The sequence below is a fragment of the Theropithecus gelada genome, chromosome 15, assembly GCF_003255815.1.
Source record: "Theropithecus gelada isolate Dixy chromosome 15, Tgel_1.0, whole genome shotgun sequence".
NCBI lineage: Eukaryota > Metazoa > Chordata > Mammalia > Primates > Cercopithecidae > Theropithecus > Theropithecus gelada.
In genome coordinates this window covers 68,406,774-68,427,355 of record NC_037683.1, presented here as the reverse complement: position 1 = coordinate 68,427,355, position 20,582 = coordinate 68,406,774, and the positions used below count along the sequence as shown (strand labels likewise).

At 34.2% G+C, this 20,582-nt stretch overlaps 1 protein-coding gene across 4 annotated transcripts in view; it reads right to left on the bottom strand.

Annotated features, from left to right (window-relative positions):
• The window catches only part of MPDZ (multiple PDZ domain crumbs cell polarity complex component), a 175,541-nt gene that overhangs the window by 117,521 nt on the left and 37,438 nt on the right, over positions 1 to 20,582 (bottom strand). For all 4 annotated transcript variants that reach the window (XM_025359744.1, XM_025359745.1, XM_025359746.1 and 1 more), the window contains exons 4-6: positions 2,676 to 2,885; positions 1,884 to 2,023; positions 671 to 884 (exon numbers count right to left, since the gene is read on the bottom strand). In XM_025359744.1, coding sequence (XP_025215529.1) covers positions 671 to 884; positions 1,884 to 2,023; positions 2,676 to 2,885 — 564 coding nt within the window. The remainder of the gene's footprint in view (positions 1 to 670; positions 885 to 1,883; positions 2,024 to 2,675; positions 2,886 to 20,582) is intronic.

The following is a 20,582-nucleotide window of genomic DNA, read 5'->3' as shown; positions in this document are numbered from 1 at the left end:
AACATTTTATATTACAGTAGAAATTTTTGTGGTTATTAAATAATTAAATTCAGACATAACGAGTCCTAACAATGTCCCTTTCACTTGGTATACTTCCCTTTCAACAGAATGTAAGCGCTACTGACAGAATCATTCTTGAAATTACCAATATATCATCATAATGATTTCACTTCAGCAGTTAAAGACAGGCACTGATTTGCTAGATCTTTTGTAGCACTTCTTACAAAAAAAGAAAAAGATCAAGGGAAAAAAAAAGGTCACATGTTAAGAATGTCTTCTGCACAATCCTGCCTTGAGGCAGGATTCCAAATTAGATGACTTCTTAAAAGTTACTGACAGCTAACTGTAACAATATAATTGTATAATTTTAAAATCAAAATCAACAATGTATTTGTCTACAGATAAAGTCAATTTTTGTTAAAGGACTACATTTTCCATTTTTAAGGAATGCTGTCAAAGGAAAAAACTACACAAAGAAAAGTAATGGTTGTTTCAGAACCTAGAAGCTTTATCATGCTTAAAGAACAAATATTCCAGGCTAGGGAAAGATAAAAGAATAGTCAGACAAAAACTAAAGAAGTGCAAAGACCCTACACAAATTAGAAACTTGGAGATAACCAAAAAGAACTTGAAAAATACGTTGTTCCTTTTGAAAATTTTAAGTACTCACTGGATTAGAGTGAGCTGAAATGGTGCTGGCTGCAGATGGAGAACGGGAAACTATGGGGCTGACGAGCTGAGGCAAAGAGCCTCTGGCGATAACTAGCTGGACAGTATCCTTGGCTTTCTGTAGGATGCTGACAGCCTGCTGATGTGTAATTGTCTGATCAAGAGCCTGTCCATTGATAGCAAGAATTTGATCAGTTTCTTTCAATCTTCCATCTCTATCAAGGATGAAAAAGGGGATAAAAGACAATCTGAGAGTTCTCAAGGAAATGACAGCTTCTTTAGCATGTATGTTCAAGTCATTTTTAATCCTAGTTTTAATTCCAATACTCTAAGCTTTTTCCTGCAGTTCTACTTTTAAAAAAATATACGCTTTGGCTGCAGGTCATCAACTCTCATAAGGTTATTCCACTGCTACTCCTACTCAACTCCTCCCATTTAAAAGTACTCTTTATTTCAGCTCCCCATTCAGCCTACATGACATCTTGGATATTCCCATCTTCTAAAAATGAAAGTGGATATACCTATACAGTTGGCCCTCTGTATCCATGGGTTCCACATCCACAGATTCAATCAACTGGGGATCAAATATACTCAGAAAAAGTAATGCCACAACAATAAAAAAAAATCACACAAATTTTAAAAATACAGTATGACTACTAATATTTACATAGGATTTGCATTGTGTTAGGCATTATAAGTTAAAGATGATTTAAAATATATGGAAGAATGTGCACAGGTTATATACAAATACTATACCACTTTATATAAGGGACTTGAGCATCTGCAGACTTTAGTATCTGCAGGAGTCCTGGAACCAATTCCCCACGGATACTGATGGACAACTATATTAAATTATTGCTTTGGGTATATAAACAAATGCAACTCGAATTATTTTGGGTCATTTCCAGTATAGTGATTTTTAAAATCTAACCAAAAAGAGCCCATTTAATTAACAATCAAAATAATGTTATCCTCAAATTTTTCTTTCCTTACCAAAACTTAAGTAAGTTATGACTATATTTAAAAGCTACTCCCATTTCAAAGGACTTGCTATTTTATCACAACAATGTTAATGACTTCTAAAAACTGGTTAATAACCAGATTATGTTCAATTATTTGTTTCTATTCATTATTATCTTTCTAAATTCCCGCACAGTGACCAAAACCTTCAGAATGTGGTATCGAAAACAAAGTAGACGCTGTGACCATCTCACCTATGAGCCACACTGCCCTCTTGTATCTCTTGTACAAATATTCCCAGCTCTCCTCTGTTTTCACTTCTTAGTCCCACAACACTAAACCCAAGGCCTCCAGATGGAGGTTTGAGGAGCTCAAAAACTTCTACATGGCGACCCTGTTTAGGAAACAAAAAAAGAAATAAAATTAAAAGCCAGGCCATGCATGGTGGTTCACGCCTGTAAATCCCAGCACTTTGGGAGGCCAAGGTGGGAGGATCACCTGAAGCCAGGAGTTAGGGACCAAACTGGGCTACATAATGTGACCCTATCTCTATAAAAAATAAAATTAAAACTTAGCTGAGTGTGGTGGCACACATCTATAGTCCTAGACACTCAAGAGACTGAGGCAGAAGAATCCCTTGAGCCCAGGAGTTTAGAGCTGTCACAACACTGCACTCCAGTGTGGGTGACACAGCAAGACATGTCTCAAAAAAAACTTAGATTAAAAGCCAATTATTGCAATAACAGTCATCTTATTAGAACCATTTCTTTGTTTAGAAAAAAAAGAAATTGAAAAAAATTTTTCCAAGGTAATTGTTAGCACTTTATCCTGAAGAATATTTCTATAATACAACATATAATACTCAAATTTAAATGATGATAAAACTGTACTAGAAAATCTCTGAACCATCTAAACTCCCACAACTGACTTTTTGTTCCAATTGTTTCAGATGTTATAAATGTCACTATATTCTCCAAATTATCCACAATTTGATCACATTCTTAAATTATTAAAGGTATTACAATAACAGAAAGAAATGTTCTTACCTGGGCCATATTTTTGATAAGCTGATCATATTCATCACAAGCAGGTTTCCCATTAATGTGTGGAATACCAGATCCTGTAAGTGCTTCCAGATTCCCATTGTTTGGGGATAATAAAAACGATTCATTTTGCAGAGTAGGAATCAGAGCTGGGCTGAGATGAGGAATGTGGGCATATTCAATATTTGAAGTTGCTGAAGTTGCAATATTTACCTAAGAGTAATACAGGGAGTATTAAGAATTTTGACATTCCATAAACTATTTCATAGGAAATATTCCAAGGGTACAAGGACGTACATATGAAATTTCAAAATGTCCGAATCCTTTGATCCAGCAATTCTATTTTGGGAAATTTATTTCAAGGATAAACATTAGGATAATACACAAAGATGTGTGTGCATCACTAAATGTTCAATGCAGCACCATTTATTAGATGGGAAAATTAAAAAACTAATTACTTCCAGGGTTCAACTTCAGGGTACTCATTAAAACACACCCACAAATACATCCAGACATACATTTTTTTGTCCTCAGATCCTATGAAGTAACCTCTGAACTCTCAGAATTTCCTCTCTCAGAATTTCCTGAGTGATGAGGTATCTTTCTCCTTCATGGTGGGCCCCAAGGCCACATGATATAAGCCCAAACTCGGAGTTGAATTTTAATCATATGGGCAGGGCAATCAATCACACCTATGAAATAACACCCCAATAAAAAATTCTGAACACCAAGATCAGGTAATATTCCTGGGTTTGCAACACAGTCAAACACAGCTATACATGTGCTTGTGCTTTAAGCTAAGTGCTATTATGAGAGTCAAAAGTTTTTTTAAAAAAATTAAAACTTTATAAAGCAAAAAAAGTTACAGTAAGCCAAGGTAATTTATTATTGAAGAAAGAAAAGTTTTTGTAAATTTAGTATAGCCTAGGTGTACAGTATTTATAACTTATGTATAAACTCTATGCATAAGTTTTTTACCTGTCCTAAAAAATAAAACAGAAACAGAAAACTCATTAAGTTACCAAAGTTACCAATAACCCAATCATTATAATGGCTATCTAGTAGCATACAGTATATTGACTATTTAGCAGTATTCAGTAATGTCCTAGGCCTTCACATTCACTCACCACTCACTCACTGATTCACCTATAGTAACTTCCAGTCCTGCAGGCTCCATTCATGGTAAGTGTGTCCTATACAGGTGTACCATTTTTTATCTTTTAACCACATTTTTACTGTACTTTTTCTATATTTAGATACACATATAATTACCACTGTGCTACAACTGCATACAGTACTCCATATAGTAACACGCTGTACAGGTTGGTAGCTTAGGAGCAACAGTTGTTGCCTAGTTGTGTGGTAGGCTATACCACCTACGTTTGAGTAAGTATACCCTACAATGTTTGCACAAGGATGAAATCACCTAATGACACATGGCTGTACTCTATACATATTGTCACACATAGATCAAGCACAAGCTTGTCACACAAGCTTCTAGTTTGGAATCCTCCCATAATCTGCACTATGCATCTCTTCCTTTGGCTGACTCTTAACTGCATCCTTTCCCTACAAGAGATGATAATCATGTGTATAACAGATTTCAGAGATTCTCTAAGACCTTCTAGTGAATTATGACACCTCAAGGTGGCTGGGGAACCTCGCAAACTTGCAGCTGATATCATAAGTGAGGGTGGTTTTATGTATCCTTATACCTTTAAGTTTGTAGCTGGACCCTAACTTGCCGCAGTTGGTATCAGAAGTGTGCGGCAGCACTGGCAGTCTGGAGGACTGTGCCCTCAAATTGTGCTGACTGGCTAACTCTAAGTACAACGACACACGTAACAACAATGGAAAAGATCATCCCATTTTGGGAAATGATTTTATAATTATTTGTGTGTGCCTGTTACAAAGAGTTTGAAGTTAAATATAAATAATAATAAAGCAATGCAGTCAATCCTAATTTCATATTTATGTTGGGTGTCTGGATTGTGACTTTTTGTCTATAACTACTTAACAGAAAGCTTACTTCAATGATGTTTTGGGGTCACTCTCTGACCTCATCTCCTAGCAGTCTGTCCCTCACCCACTTAGCCTTAGCTGTGCTCCCCTCCTCACTGTGCCTCAAACTGCCAAGGATATACCACTCTACCAGACAGGTATATCCTTCTCCAAATATCCACATGCTTCCTTATTTCATTCAGGTGTGCCCAGCCTCACCACAGAAAAATCCTCCTTGGCATCCCTATCTAAGACAGCACCATTATACTTCACAAACTTACTCTGCCCTGTTTTAATTCATGGCACTCATTACCACGTGATCCACACCCTGCTGTCATGAAGCTTTCATCCCAGTCAGTGGAGATAGACTAGAATGCAAAAACTCTCCAGCGGAAATTTGTGGCTATTTTGTTTTTACTATGCCCTCATTCTCTAGAAGAATGCCTTATACAGAGTTGATGTTCAACATACATTGGCAGAAAAAAATGTTTATCTATTTTTTAAGGATCTAATTCTGATCCAATCTCCCGACCAACCTTTCAAGTATCATCTCAATTCTAAGGATGATGAAATCATGTAAAGTCACACACCTAAGCTGTTTGTGACCTAAATTTTTTTCATCATTGTGTTCCTATCATCCTTGTATTATACACAAAACATACAGTCCTTGTATTATACACAAAACATTTTAGATATCATTTTTGAAATAAAACATTAGGCAAAGAACATCCCCTGGCAGAAGCTATCAAAATATTTCACAATATGTCACCAAAATCTACACATAAGAGTTACCTATCCTTAAAAATAAAACAGAAAACTCATTAAGTTACCAAAGTTACCAATAACCATTATATTGGCTATCTACAATCACAGATGAAAAAGAGATCAATGTGATGAGAAGAGACTTTTGGGAATCCTTTTAAATGTTTATTTTAAAATCTATAGCAGACACGATCAATTATTACTTTTTCAAAAGTAAGCTTCTTATGCCAAGACTGATTTTTTTTTTTTTTAATCCTGAGCCATGACAACTTCAATAAAGTCTGCCAGCAGAAGATACACAGCTCAGGTTGAAGCAGATGGCATAATGAAATTTGTGACAGGCTGAGGATCCCACACACCAAGACCTAATGGCTATGGTATGTTTACATAGGAAAAAATATTTGGACTTATGCTATGGTAAGCCAGAATGAACAAATCGCATTCAGAGAATAGAGAATCTGTCTATAAGAAATTCACGGTAAAATAGAAGCTCTGATATTATGAAATATTAGGTATAAAGGCATTCTAAGAGTAAAGTCAGTGGGAGCAAAACAAGTAAAATATTATAAAATGAGAACTGTATAAAAGTATTTAATATCAATTGTCATTTCCTAATTTGTTAAAGGTTTGAGGAAGTTCAATGACTCCTCCTACTTCATCCCTGACCTTGAGGTCTACATAAATGTAAAAGCAAAGGTTACAGAGATCACATATTTAAAAACTATTATTTAATTATACCACCATACAAAAGTCTTATTTATACATTGGCAAATTTATACTCATAAGAAAAAGCAGAAAGGCACCTTTGATTATGCTATAATTCTTTATTTAAATGGCTTTCTGAACTATAATCTCTTGGAGGAATAGGAATGTATCTTATTTGCCTTGATAGGTCTGTTCATAGCAGTCATGCTATAAATGTTTAATGAAAAGATCTTGATTCTCATCCTTGGTCTACAGAATATAAAATAAACAAAAGAAAACATAAATATCTGGCAATTTTTATATACAGATAAACATTCTGTATAATTTATGGAAGTTGTTAGTAAATGGGCAAGAGTCACCAAACAATTATCTGTTTTCTGTTTAAGTTCTGGCTGAACATTTCAGTCTAAAAGAGGCTTTTATGTATTTAGTAAATAAACATATTAATTTATGGATTTTAGTTAGTACTATTACCTAAAACATAACCAAAATACTATACAAATTATTCAATTTAAAAGTCTGCAAATTCTATGTGAAAGGGCAAGCTAAAACATCTTCTAAGTATTTAACAGTATAGGAAAAGTCCTCTTATAAGATGCAGTTAGAACCAGTATTGGTTCACATGCTACAAAAGGTCAAATAAAGCAGAAATCATAACAAAGAACAAATATGTACCTTACTTTAACTTTAAAAAATGCATGTATATTCATCTGTATATAGGATTTGTTCATACATGCAATTTGTTCAATCTGGCTTACCATAGCATAAATCCAAATACTTTTTACTATGCAAACATACCATAGCCATTAGATCTTGGTGTGTGGGATCCTCAGTCTGTAACAAATTTCACAATTCTAAATATCTTTTATCATAAATATGTTTTACAGTTTGATCAAACATAACTAACAATTTCACCAATAACTGTTTTATCAATTCACCTATATAGTTTTTCAAAATAATTTAAATACTTTTTCACAGAAAAATAAACTTGTCATAAAATTGTATATTATATAATAAAGTTGTGCAATTATAAAATAAATACAACTGGTACAAATAGCTTTAAAAATGACTTTTTGAGAAATGCACATTTAGCTGGTACAAGCTAGCGAAGGACACAAACTAGAGAAGGTCTGAGTAGACAAGTGTTTAGTGCCCTAGGTATCATTCAATATGCCTTCCAGAAGAAATGGACAGTATCTTCTTAGCAAGTTCCTCATTTGCAGGTGTGCTAGGAGAGCTGCTTCTAGAATAGCATCCAAGAAAACATAATTTATCTTTAGTTCTATATACAATGAAGGTCATTCTGTGTGAATAACTGTATCAGAGTAACTTTTCCACTGAGAACAATTAAAAATGTGTATAAGAGCTGTTAAAAAATAAATAAATAAACCACTTTAAAGGTATCAAAAAGAAACCAACTCTTCTGCCATACTCTATTGATGCAAAGCAAAGCAGTATCCAGCCCACATCCAAGAAGAGGGGAATATACAGAAGCATGAATATCAGAAGGCAGGAAATACTGGCCATCTTAGAGGCTGACTAGCATGGCATATCATAGCAAAACAGCTAAAAGCCAAGATAGAAAGAAAATCTTAAAAACCACTAGAGCAAAAAGGTATCTAATCTTCAAAGAACAATAAGACCAACAGCTGACTTCTCAAGAAAAACAAAGGCCAGATGTTAATGAGATGATTAAAAAAAAAAAGATAAAAATACCTGACAACCTAGATTTGTCACGCCACACACCACACACACACACACACACACACACACACTCCACAGACAGTTACCTTAGATTTGCATAAAAGAAATACCAAAGTAAAATCTTGGGCAGGAAAATAATTAAATCTCAGATGATCCCTACGCAGAAAATATTACAGTACAAAAAGGAGTTTAAAAATGTAAATCAGGCCGGGTGCGGTGGCTCACGCCTGTAATCCCAGCACTTTGGGAGGCTGAGGCGTGTGGATCACCTGAGGTCGGGAGTTCAAGACCAGCCTGACCAACATGGAGAAACCCCGTCTCTATTAAAAATACAAAATTAGCCAGGCATGGTGGCGCATGCCTGCAATCCCAGCTACTCGGGAGGCTGAGGCAGGAGAATCGCTTGAACCCGGGAGGCGGAGGTTGTGGTGAGCCGAGATCGCGCCATTGCACTCCAGCCTGGGCAAAAAGAGCGAAACTTCGTCTCAAAAAAAAAAAAAAAAAAAAATGTAAATCAGTATGAATTCCTTAAAACAGTAAATAATCTAAACTTGTGGAGCTTTAAAGATATATGTAATTAAAGTACATACAGTTGCACAAAATGTAGGAGTAGGGTAAATAAAGTTGAAGTGTTTTAAGTTCCTTGCATTTTTTAGAAAGTGGTAAAAGTACTAATTAAAGTAGAATCAAAGAAGTCAAGGATACATATATCTGACATATGACTCATATCTAGAATATATAAAGAAAACCCAAAACTCAATAGTTAAAAAAAAAACCAACTAGAAAAGGAGCAAAAAACAGAGAGATATTTCATGAAAGAGGATATATGGATGGCAAGCAAGTACATACAAGAAATTTAGCATCATTAGCCATTAAAGAAATGCAAACTAAAATCACAAAGAAATATCACTACGTACCTATCAGAATGGTGAGGATGTAAAGAAGCTGGATTGCTCAGACATTGCTGGTGGAAACATAAAATGGTACACCCCACTGAAAATAGTTTGGCAGTTTCTAAAAACAACTAGACATGCATTTACCACACAACCTAGCAATTGCACTACTGGTTATTTATTGTAGAGAAATAAAAACCTAGGTCCATACACAATTGCTCACAGCAGCTTATATATAGTGAAAAAAATAGTGAAAAACTGGAAACAAAATACCCCTCAATAGGTACATCCAATAAGAAATACTACTGAAAAATAAAAAAAGAAAAATATTAATATATACAACTTCAAGATATCAAGGGCATTATGCCGCATGCAAACAAGCCAATCTCTAAAGGTCACCTATATTATGATTTTATTTTTATAACATTCTTGAAATGACACAATTATAGAGATGGAAAATGAATTAAAGGTTGCCAGGGGTTACAAATGTGGGAAAGGGGTTAAGTATGACTATAAAAGAATAGAATAAGGGAGATCTTTGTGGTGATCTTGATTGTGGGGATAGCTAGGTAAATCTACGTAAGTTAAAATAAAACAAAACAAAACAGAGGGAGAGGAGGGAGGGAGAGGAGGGAGGGAAAGGAGGGAGGGAGGAATTTAAAACAAATCTTGAACTGAATGATAAGGAACATACGACACACTACATATACTGCAAACTACATCCAGAATTGTTGGATATGCAGCTAAAGAAACGCTTAGAAATGTAGACTTAGATGTAAGAGGGAAAAAAAGGAATGATGAAATGTCAATGAGCTGAGCATCCGAATCAAAAAGCTAAAAACAGAAAACCAAACTCAGAAAAGGAAGAAAATAACATACATTACAGCAAAAATCAACAAAACAGGAAAATGATACAGTAAAGAAATTCAAAAAAGTCAAAAGTTGATCTTTGAAAAGATGAGATTAATGAAACTGATAAACCTGTAACAATACTGATTAAGAAAATATAGTAAACACAAATTTCCAGTATTGGGAATTTAAAAAAAGGAACATAGACTCTACAGGCATGCAATAACCTTATGCAAAAAACTGGGGAAAAAATACATGAAACGAACAAATTCCTTGGAAACACATTTATCAAAATACCAATAGTGTGAGGCGGACTACTTGAGGCCAGGAGTTCGAGACCGGCCAGGGCAACATGGCAAAAACCCATCTCTACTAAAAATACAAAAAATTAGCCGGGCATGGTTGTGTGCGCCTATAATCCCAGCTACTCGGGAGGTTGAGGCAGGAGAATCGCTTGAACCTGGGAGGTGGAGATTGTATTGAGCCACTGCACTCCAGCCTGGGTGACAGACAGCAACTCTATCAAAAAATAATAATAATAATAATTTTATATCTATCAATGAAATTGAATGCACTATTAAAAATCCCCCCTCCCCGCAAAAACAGAACAAGAACAAGTTTAGAGTTTCACTGGTAAATTCTTCCCATTTTTTTTTCCAAATTAAATCAATTTTTTGGTGACAAGAAAAAGACGGAATTGCTCTCTACTTTTGGTTTGAGGCCAACAAAACCTCAATTGCCAACTCCAACAAGGATTATATTAGACAGAAAAGCTATAGATTATAAACATAAATAGAAAAATACTAAATGAGAATGTTAACGACTCAACTCAAAGATACTTAAAGAGGAAAATGATTATGACCAAGTTGGGCATTCCAGAAATGTAAGGTTGAGTTAACTTTTGAAAATCAGTTAGTTTAATTCACACAATGAACAGAATACAGGAGAAAAATAGGATCAGCTCAAAAGACGGGAGAAAAAAATAATGGATAAAATCCATGCTATCACCACTTCTATTCAATATTAGACCCAAGGTTTTAGGTCATCCAATAAGGCAAGGAAAATAAGTTAAAAGTATAAAGACTAGAACTGAAGAAACAAAAACCATAATTATTTGCAGACCACGTAATTGTGTATACTGAATATCCAAATTAATCTACAAATAAACCATTAGTTTTAGTAAGTGAACTTAGCAAGTTGGTGGATGTAAAATCAATATCAAAAAATACAGTTTAGTATTTCCCAGCAAAACAATTAGAAACTAAAATGTTTTCTAAAAATACATTTAAAATATGATAAAATTGTTTTAATTGGAACACAACATGGAGTTTAGAAACAGACCCACACCTATACGATCCCGTGATTTACAACAATAATGACAATGTAAGGGAGAAGGGATGATCTCTTCAATAAATGGTTCTGGATCAAATGGATATTCAAATGGAAAATTATTTATAAACATACACATGCACATAAATACTTTATTTCTACCTCATATCCAAAATTTAAAAGGTAAAACTTTAATAAAGCTTCTGAGAGAAAATCTCTGTATTTTAGGAGTAGCCAACGGTTTCTTAAGTAGGGCAAAAAAGAAAAAAAAAGCAATAGCCATGAAGAAAAATTTTATTTTTAAAATTTAAAATTTGTTTTTAAAATAAAAACAACTTCTGGTCATTAAAAGATACAATTATAGGAATGAAAAGGCAAAATACAAAGGAGAAAATGGTTACAATACAAATATCCAACAAAGAAGTTGTATTCAGGAAATATAAAGAACTCTTGTAAATCACTAAGAGAAAGACTGAAAAATCAATAGAAAAATGGGTGGAAAAAAAAAACAGGAAGTTCCCAAATTTTGAGAAGATATCCAAATGACCAATCCCACATGGAAAGGTGCTCAGCATTATTATTCATCAGGAATATGCAAATTAAAACAATAAAATGATAATATAACATATCCCCCAGAGTCACTAAAATTGGAGAAAATAAATTTAAAGTGGGTAGTACTAAGTGTGAGCATTGATGTGGAGCCACAAGAACTTTCATACACTAAATATCGTGAAAGAGTTGGACTTATAATTGCCTTGGAAAACAGTTTGGCAGAATCCATGAAAGCTGAATATATACCTTAGGACCCAGAAATATCCCTCTTAAGTGAACATCCAAGAGAAATACACACTTATGAATATTAAAACATAGGTACTAGAAAGTTTACAGCAATTTTATTTATAACAGCCAAAAACTGCAATCAACAGAAGAGTGGACAAGTATATTCTAGAATATTCAAACAGAAACTGAAAAAGAACTACTGTTACACATACAATACAAATGAATCTCACAGACACAAAGACAAGACAAAGAAGTCAGGCACGAAGCATATATGCACAGACTGTATTTACATAAAGTTCAAATAGTAATACTTATCTCTGAGATAAAGTCAAAATAGTAATTCCTAAAGAGGAGGATTAGGACTGAATGAAAGGTGAAACAAATTATGAGTGCTGATCATTTTCCATATCTTGATTTACATAAGGGTTACATGTATATCTAATTTGTTAAAAAAAATCCTTGGGCACACTTTTTCCCTTTAATGTATGTTATTTCTCAATTTTTCAAAGTTTGCAAAATAAGACATATAATCAAAGCAAAAAATCTGGGGCATTCCAATGAAAGATGTAAAAACACGTCTCTTAAAGAAGGCAAGTAGTAGCAACGGCCTGTATACAGAAAGCTACATCTTGTCTATCCGTAACTATGAATTTAAAGTTCATTGACCAGACATTCACCTTAAAATGAGGAGAACAGGAACTAAATAACTGAAGACGAAGTTTGGTCTACCACTGTGACATGTGGCCCTCCACCGGCTTGATGCGGATTAAATGGGCTAATTCCCACTCCCAGAAGGAGTGCTTTAACAAGTGCTCAGGTAAAGATGAATCCTCAACAAACATATTTTAACCTCTGTAACACATTTAGATTTGTCTTCCACAAATATTATAAATGTTTAAAACTTTTAATAATTTTATTGCATACCAAATTATTTTTTGGAAATAACAATTATGCCATACTTCCACACTATTTTGATACATGCTGGGACAAGGCTAATGTAATTACGAGATTTCAAAATTATAAATTACTTATACCTCTTTTCAAAAACATTTACAATATTTTCACCATAACTACATGATAATGCACTCAATTTTAAACCAATAGAAGATTATCAAATACATATATTCATTTAACTAAATGTACTATAAAGCACTAAAATATCACTTCTTATATTTCATCTATTCCTTCTGAGTTGTTAACTGAAAAGAAAGTTAATATTATTAGCTCTGTTTTAATGGTTACCATCCATCTTTCCAGAAGTATTTCTGTAAATACCTACAAAAATGACTGCTTAGGATCAAACTTTATTTCATAAAGCATTTTTTGGTAGATTATCAAATCTGTTTTATGATTGTTATTTTGACTTATTCTCAATACACAGTATACCAGCAAGAATGACCAAAATACTTATATATGTCTGATGGATGTTATAATCTATCATTTAAAAGCTAAAATATACGTTATCTTAAATTAGGTTAGTAAGAAAAAATGAGTACTACTTTTGCAACCCTAGTTTTGGTAAATTGTTTAAACAGACATTCATTGCTAGTTCAATTTCCCATATTTTTTGTTTATTTGTTAGACACCTTAACATAATGAGAAACAAGAAATAAGCCATTCTTCAGGGAATTTGCCATAACAGACGCACCTCTTATAAACGCAGACTTTTTTTTAAATCATGCACCTTGTATTTTCTTCTTGCAGAACAAAAAAATGTGCTTATTTTCTTGTGAATTTACCAAAAATGCTGTAAAACACTCTCTGGAAATGATTCCAACTATGAAATGCAAAGATTGGATGCTGAGAGCATTCAGTGAAATACAGCACCTAAAATGATAGCAATCACAAGAAAAATTTTTTATACATGATAGGACTCCATTTCAAGTTTGGAACCTAAAGAGGACTCCTTTTCCATAAATCTTTCAGTGAAATACTGATTAAAGCACAGCTCTGATGCATTATTGAACAGGCAAACCCTTGCACAGTAATTGATGGTGGCACTCTGATTTAATGATCCTTATTTTTAAAGCTAATTAAAGAAATTGAACTGCAATCAAAGGGGATTAGCTTAATGTGACGAGACTATTTTAGACATAAGGTAGCTCCTGGCTCCTGAACTAAATAAGACACAAAATGGAACGATAAGTTATAAGAAGGGAAAACAATATTTTCAAATACAACAAACAAAATTTTACATTTTCTATGAGACCTTCCTTTCATTTATTCAAGTATTTATTGAGCATCTAAAATGTCTTAAACATCACTAGGTGATAGGGATAGTAATTAAAATGACAAAATGCTTTCCATAATCACTAATATGTTAAATATCCTACAAAATTATTCTACTAGGCTTAGCTCACTCAGCTACTAAGATACCTTTCTGTTCACAGCTATGAATTCTCGAATACCAAAACAGATAGTAATTGAGAACACACATTATAATTTGCAGATATTTTTAAGTAGCCTTTGACTAACACTTGCTGATAAATTTAAAAGATAAGGGTATTCAATAGAGAAAGTAAGTCCTTAACACAAGAATGTTGATAGAGTCATTTTAAGTAATCAAAATGTAAATTTTCTGCACCTGCCCCTATATAGGTACAAATGCATATTTGTCTTAAAATTCCCTTGTGCTAAAAAAGTTAAACTGTGAACTATAAAATTGAAGACAGAAAGCAAAGAAAGCTTAAAAACTAAACAAGGAAATAAAGTGTATGTAAGACTCTGCCTTTTCCCTTTTTATATTTGGGAAGGTGTTCCTGGATGATCAATAATCTACCCAATGTAACACTGATTGTTATAACCTGTTAAATGACAAAACCAAATACAAAACTATAGACTTTAGCTTTTACACAATGCTGTCAATTTAAGTGGATGAATGAGGAGTTAACAGACTATTTTAATATTTTAGTTTTTATTCAAACCTGCAAAGATCTTATTCATTCTTTAAACTACATAATAAGAGATTTTTATTAAAATCAATCCACAAGGCATACTGCACTAAATACTGATCTGTGTGTGTGTGTATATATATATTTATATTTTTACATATTTATATAGTTTTATATATATATATATATATATTTTTTTTTTTAAGACAGAGTTTTGCTCTTGTTGCCCAGGCTGGAGTGCAATGGCGCAATCTCGGCTCACCGCAACCTCTGCCTCCCAGGTTCAAAGGATTCTCCTGCCTCAGCCTCCCAAGTAGCTGAGCTGGGATTACAGGCATGCGCCACCACACGCAGCTAATTTTGTAGTTTTAGTAGAGATGGGGTTTCTCCATGTTGGTCAGGCTGGTCCTGAACTCCTGACCTCAGGTGACCCACCCACCTCAGCTTCCCAAAGTGCTGGGATTACAGGCGTGAGCCACCGTGCCCAGCCCTCCATGTGTATTTTATAAACTCATTTTCTTCTTTAAGAAGGCCTAAATGACACTAAAACCTTTGGGAATACACTTAGGTAAAAAAATTAAGACTCCCACTTCCCCAAATTTCATAAAATATTTATGAACACTTGAATAAAGATTGGAAAATAACTTGAAGTTAAAACATAGTTTTGTTTTAAACTCTTTTCGTTATTGTTATCAAAAAAGTGTTTAACTTCTTTTCTAAAAAGTTGGCTCCTACAATGAAGTAAAACATACCAGGATGTTTTACCTCTCCCCTGAGTTCCCACTGAGATCCTAATTTCAAAAATAATGGGTTATTTTTTCAAATTCGTTTGATCTTTTTTGATAGTATCTTTATTTCTTATTATTGTCATTGGGTGGGTAGAGGTGTCCGAGGTACGCTGAAAAAAAGACTACAAATTCCTTTCAGCACCTCTCATAAAGAGCAATATTCTATTTCCCCATCCTTTAAGTTACAAATTCTTGATACAGTAAAACTTGCTGATTTTATTAAATCTTGACCCTCAAGAACATGTCTTTTTTATGTTCCATGTTTCAAAATGGTAAGCAGACCAGGTTTCTGAGTGTTTCAAGGCCAAAGATACCAGCTAAGGTTACTTTTTATTCTTCGGGGGAAAATTACAGGTGGTTCATGCCTGTAATCCCAGCACTCTGGGAGGCTGAGGTGGGCAGATTACTTGAGTCCAGGAGTTTGAGACCAGCCTGAACAGCATGGCAAAAGCTCGTCTCTACAGAAAAATAAATAAATAAATAAATAAATAGCCTGGCTAATGGCACACACCTGTGGTCCCAGCTCCACAGAAGGCTGAGGTTGGAGGGTCACCGGAGCCCAACAGGTCGAGGCTGCAGTAAGCCATAAACATGCCACTGCACTCCAGCCCAGTCTACGTGACAGAGCAAGACACCGTCTCAAAAAAAAACCCAAAATGGCAAAATGGTAAATATAAAGTGTTTATGCTGCACAATAAATTCAATGGTTGTCTCACAGAAAAGCACTAATTTGAGTTGCAAGCTGAACTAGCCTAGCTGCTTTTTTCATAAGTAACATATTTGGGAAAAAAAAAAATCAAACTGTGATTATATAGACTTGGGTATAGAAAAGACATTTTCTCAAAAATAAACAAAGTAAGCCCGTGACTGCAAGGAAAACAACAAACAAGACTTACTGCCCATAATAAAATTTGAGCTTTCAAGTGAAAATTAGAATTTTAGAACATCTGTATCTGCCACCTTGATCTTGACACCTTTCCATAACTGGAATTTGTTGATAACACTGCAACTGATACCAGCAAGTATAACTTTTTTATATTATATAATGAAACGGGAAATGTGATTTTTCCATTTTTCAAATTTTCCAAATGACCAATGTAATATAAACGAAGCTTTAGTTTAAAAAAAAATTCAAAGACCAAGACAGACAAATAGAGTTTCCTGTAATAGAGAGTGAAATACTTACTGATTTGGTTTCAGATTTCACAGTGATACAGGAGTTAAGAAGAAATTACTTAGGCTGATAGTGAGGGTATAGTCCTTGGTAAGGTTTTCCAGAAAAGCAGACCCAAAATCATTTTCTTCTCTAACAAAGAGCAGCCTGTGAAATTGAGCTGCAGACATAAACAAGCTGTAAGCTTGCACAGGTGAATGCCAGCAGCTGTGCCCACTGGAATACACTACCTGGGACTAGGCATGTTCAAAATGGTGGCTCCATCTTCTCTTTTTGCCAGCCACAGGTACAGTAAGGAGCAGACAAGATGGCAAGAGCCAAGTGGAAAGTCCACTTGCATAGTAAGATTAGAGCGGGGCGACCAGCCTTCCCTTCGAACTGGTCAAACCAATCTGTGTGCCCTACGTAAATCAGACACCCCCTCCTCAAGCCTGCCTATAAAATCTGCTGTGGTCTGCTGCCTTGCCCCTTCTTTCAGATGCCTCTTTCTGGCAAGGAGCTGTTCTCCTCTCTCCTTTCTTCTGCCTATTAAACTTCTCATTCCTTAACCCACCCACATGTGTCCGTGTCCTTAATTTTCTTGGTGCAAGACGACAAACCCCGTGTATTTACCCCAGACAACGATGCTGCTTCAACAGTGCAACTAAACTTTAAGAAACCACCACAAATTTTGATGCACTACCAAAGAAGGATACCACAATTATCTGAAAAAGCTATATCCCTCCCTTTCCCAGCTTACATATCTGTGTGAGGCCAGCTTTTCTTCAAAAACATCAACTAAAACAGCAAATCCAAACAGACTGAATGCAGAAGCCGATGAAAACCTAGTATTCTGCTATTAAGCTGCACATTAAATATATGTGCAAAAATATAAAATAATGCCACTCTCCTCGATTTTTAAACATGCAATGGGGGATTTTTAAATAAATACTTAAAACATTTCTGAATTCTGATTTCTAACATGGCATATATTGATAGATAAAACCATATGAACAAAAGATTTTTGCAGACCTTAATAATAATTTATGACTGTAAACTGATCAGGAGACCAAAATGTTTCACAGGATATATGTACTGAGAATAAACTCTTACTTAATATCACCTACTAATAAATATCAGTACCAGAATACAAATCTGGATCAGGTTTGTCTCCAACTACTACTAGACCACTCTGCCACAATCTGAGATGAGATAATCATAAGAAGTACTCAAATCACCCACAAATCCTGAAACTATATTCACTATGCTGTTTAAAAATAAAATAAAATAAAATATATGGAGTTCTATGATTAAGACCTAGGGTCTGGAGTCCAGCCTGCCTGGCTCTATCGCTTAACCTCTCTGTAACTCCATTTCCCTATCTACAAAATGAGGAAAATCATATTACCTACTTTATAGTATTGTTGTAATGATGAAACCATTAACTACAATAGAACTAGAACAGTTCTGGGCACATAGTAAGACTTGATGCTATGATAATTGCTATGATAATGATAAGTGATGTACTTTTTCAATGTCATCACTAAGAGAAAAGGTGGCGTCTCCAAAATAAATTCAGTTATTTGGTTAATTTACTTATGTTAAAAATTAGTTGTCTGTCAAGGAAAGATAAACAATGAACGACAGTTTTGAATATTTAAGAATACTCATGCATTCATTTATTAAGCAATCAGTTTTTGAGCTTAAGTATCATATAAGGTACAAATATTTAAAGATGAATATGGCATGGATTTTGTGCCAAAAGTAGCAAATGGATGTCAAGCAAACCTGAAATACAATTAATTCTAAAGCTCCTTTTTACGCTTGTTAAGAACAAATGGCAAGTGGAATGCAGCATATACCACAGTCTAGGCATGTGTGTTTATGCATATTTACAGAATGTCTTTTCTTTATTTAAATCTCAACAATTCTGTGTTTTCTTAGCTAAATTTCCAAGAGAAAAAAATTTAAAAAGTGTAGCTTGACCTAAAATTATATTCTTACCAAGGTATGCTGAAATTTTCTACGTCAAAGTGGGGAAGGTATCAAAATTAAGTAAATTAATCTATTTGAAATGCCATGGCAAATAAGTAATTTAGAAACTGAAAATTTAAACAAACAACATGTTAGAATTTTGCAGTGTTTTTCCTATCAGTCCCACATTTCTAGGAGACAAAACTGACTCAGTGTTCACAATCTGCTTAGAGGAAAATAAAAATAAAATAAAGCTTTACAGAGAAGTATAATTATATAGGAATGGACACACGAAGATTGATTATATTTTGCCACATTCTCTCTCCATTCCACTATTATCTTTAACCAGATCATTCACTTTACCTTTAAAATCTAGCAAAATTATTAATATAACCAGACTGAAAGTACTGGTTTATGTCAAAAAGACTCTATGATTAAAATTTGGGAGAAGAATTTACAGGACATGGCATATTTTAACTTAATGAATTTGAGTTTAGATGATGTTTAGCTCAAGTGCATTTCTCTTTAGGGATGCTATTAACTGTTTTTCCATCTTATTTGCTCATTAATACAGAGAACTAAGGGTTCAGAAACAGTGTAACTTATAATAAAAGTAAAAAAAAAAAAAAAAAAAAAAAGACTGGCTTCAGGGTTAGACAGACCTCAAATTCTCCTAAGTCTATCAATGAATAATTTTGTGGGTCAGATTATGTTATATAAGCTAACCCCCAATTTCCTCACTGGATAAAATGAAGACAAAACCTACCTTATGGAACTGATGGACTAGTTAAATGAGGCAGTCTATAGTACACAAGGGCTTCTTGAAAGGTAATTGTTGTAGCTTTAAATGTAAAATGAGGCCTATTATTCTTAAATTTGGAGGTTTAAAAAAACTCACTTAGGTTATAACCAGTAAATTTCACATTTTTTTCCTTCTTCTCCAAAGACCATTTAACATTGTCACAAAAATACCATACAATTATCACCATTTGCTGTTTTAGACACACATGCATAGCCAATAGCAAGATGGTGTTGCATTTTAATCCAGCACTGTATAAAAAGCTTGAACAGTGCCTTCTTGCCCACGGTAAAACAAAAATTTTAGTCCCTTCAATGGCTCTATATTTACAAACTTTTAGCTAAAGGAACAAACATTTAAAAGCTGTTATTGTACCAAAAATAAAGTATTTGAAATTCCTACAGTAAATAAACTTTACGGTAAATGTAAAAACATAAGAACCACTCATTCTCTTTTAACTTCTCCTAGATAATGCACACTAGAGTCTCAAGAAATAGATACTTCGCTGTCAGGTGGCTACAAAGCTCTATCATAAAAGTAAAACTATTTCAGGTGTAAGAAAGATCATTTTCATTTTCACAAGCAACAACAGCTGGGAAGAGTTCCACTCCATTTTTAGATAATTCTTGTTAATGAAATCAAAGCATATTTCTTCCTTTCTGTCCTCCTTCCCCTACCAACACCAAGTCATAACTTAACCTAGACATTCTTGGAAAGACAGTAGTCGTCTCCCCTTTACTGATAGCAAGCCTACAGGTGAATCATCCTCCTTTTGGTCTCAAATTAGAAACTATACGGAAAGGATCATTTTTTTTCCGTCATTTATATAAGTAATAAAGAGAGGGAAACACAAGCACTTTTGTCCTTTAAGATATGAATCAAACAAACAGTATCTTTATGACTGTCAAAGTCAAAATAGAGTAAGAAAATCCTCAGTTCACAAAATTTCTCATTTTCCGTCAATCTAAAATAATAAATGTAAGAAATTATTTGAGCTGCTGCTGTTGCTACTTTAAGTAGCAACATACCTCAACACTTTGGCCATGAACTCTTCGCAGTCTTACAAATCTGTATCTACAGAATAAAGACTCCTCAGACATGTCCTGGTACAGTGTGTGTTCCACCTAACAACCTCTGCTTACCTCAGATATTTGAAGCTGAACCTCTGAAGTACACATTGACTACCAGACTACCTACATCTCTAGGTTTCCTAGAATTTGCTCCTGTTTTGAGCATCAGAAGAAAAAAAATTCACACAGAGTGTACATTACTTGTGTGGCCT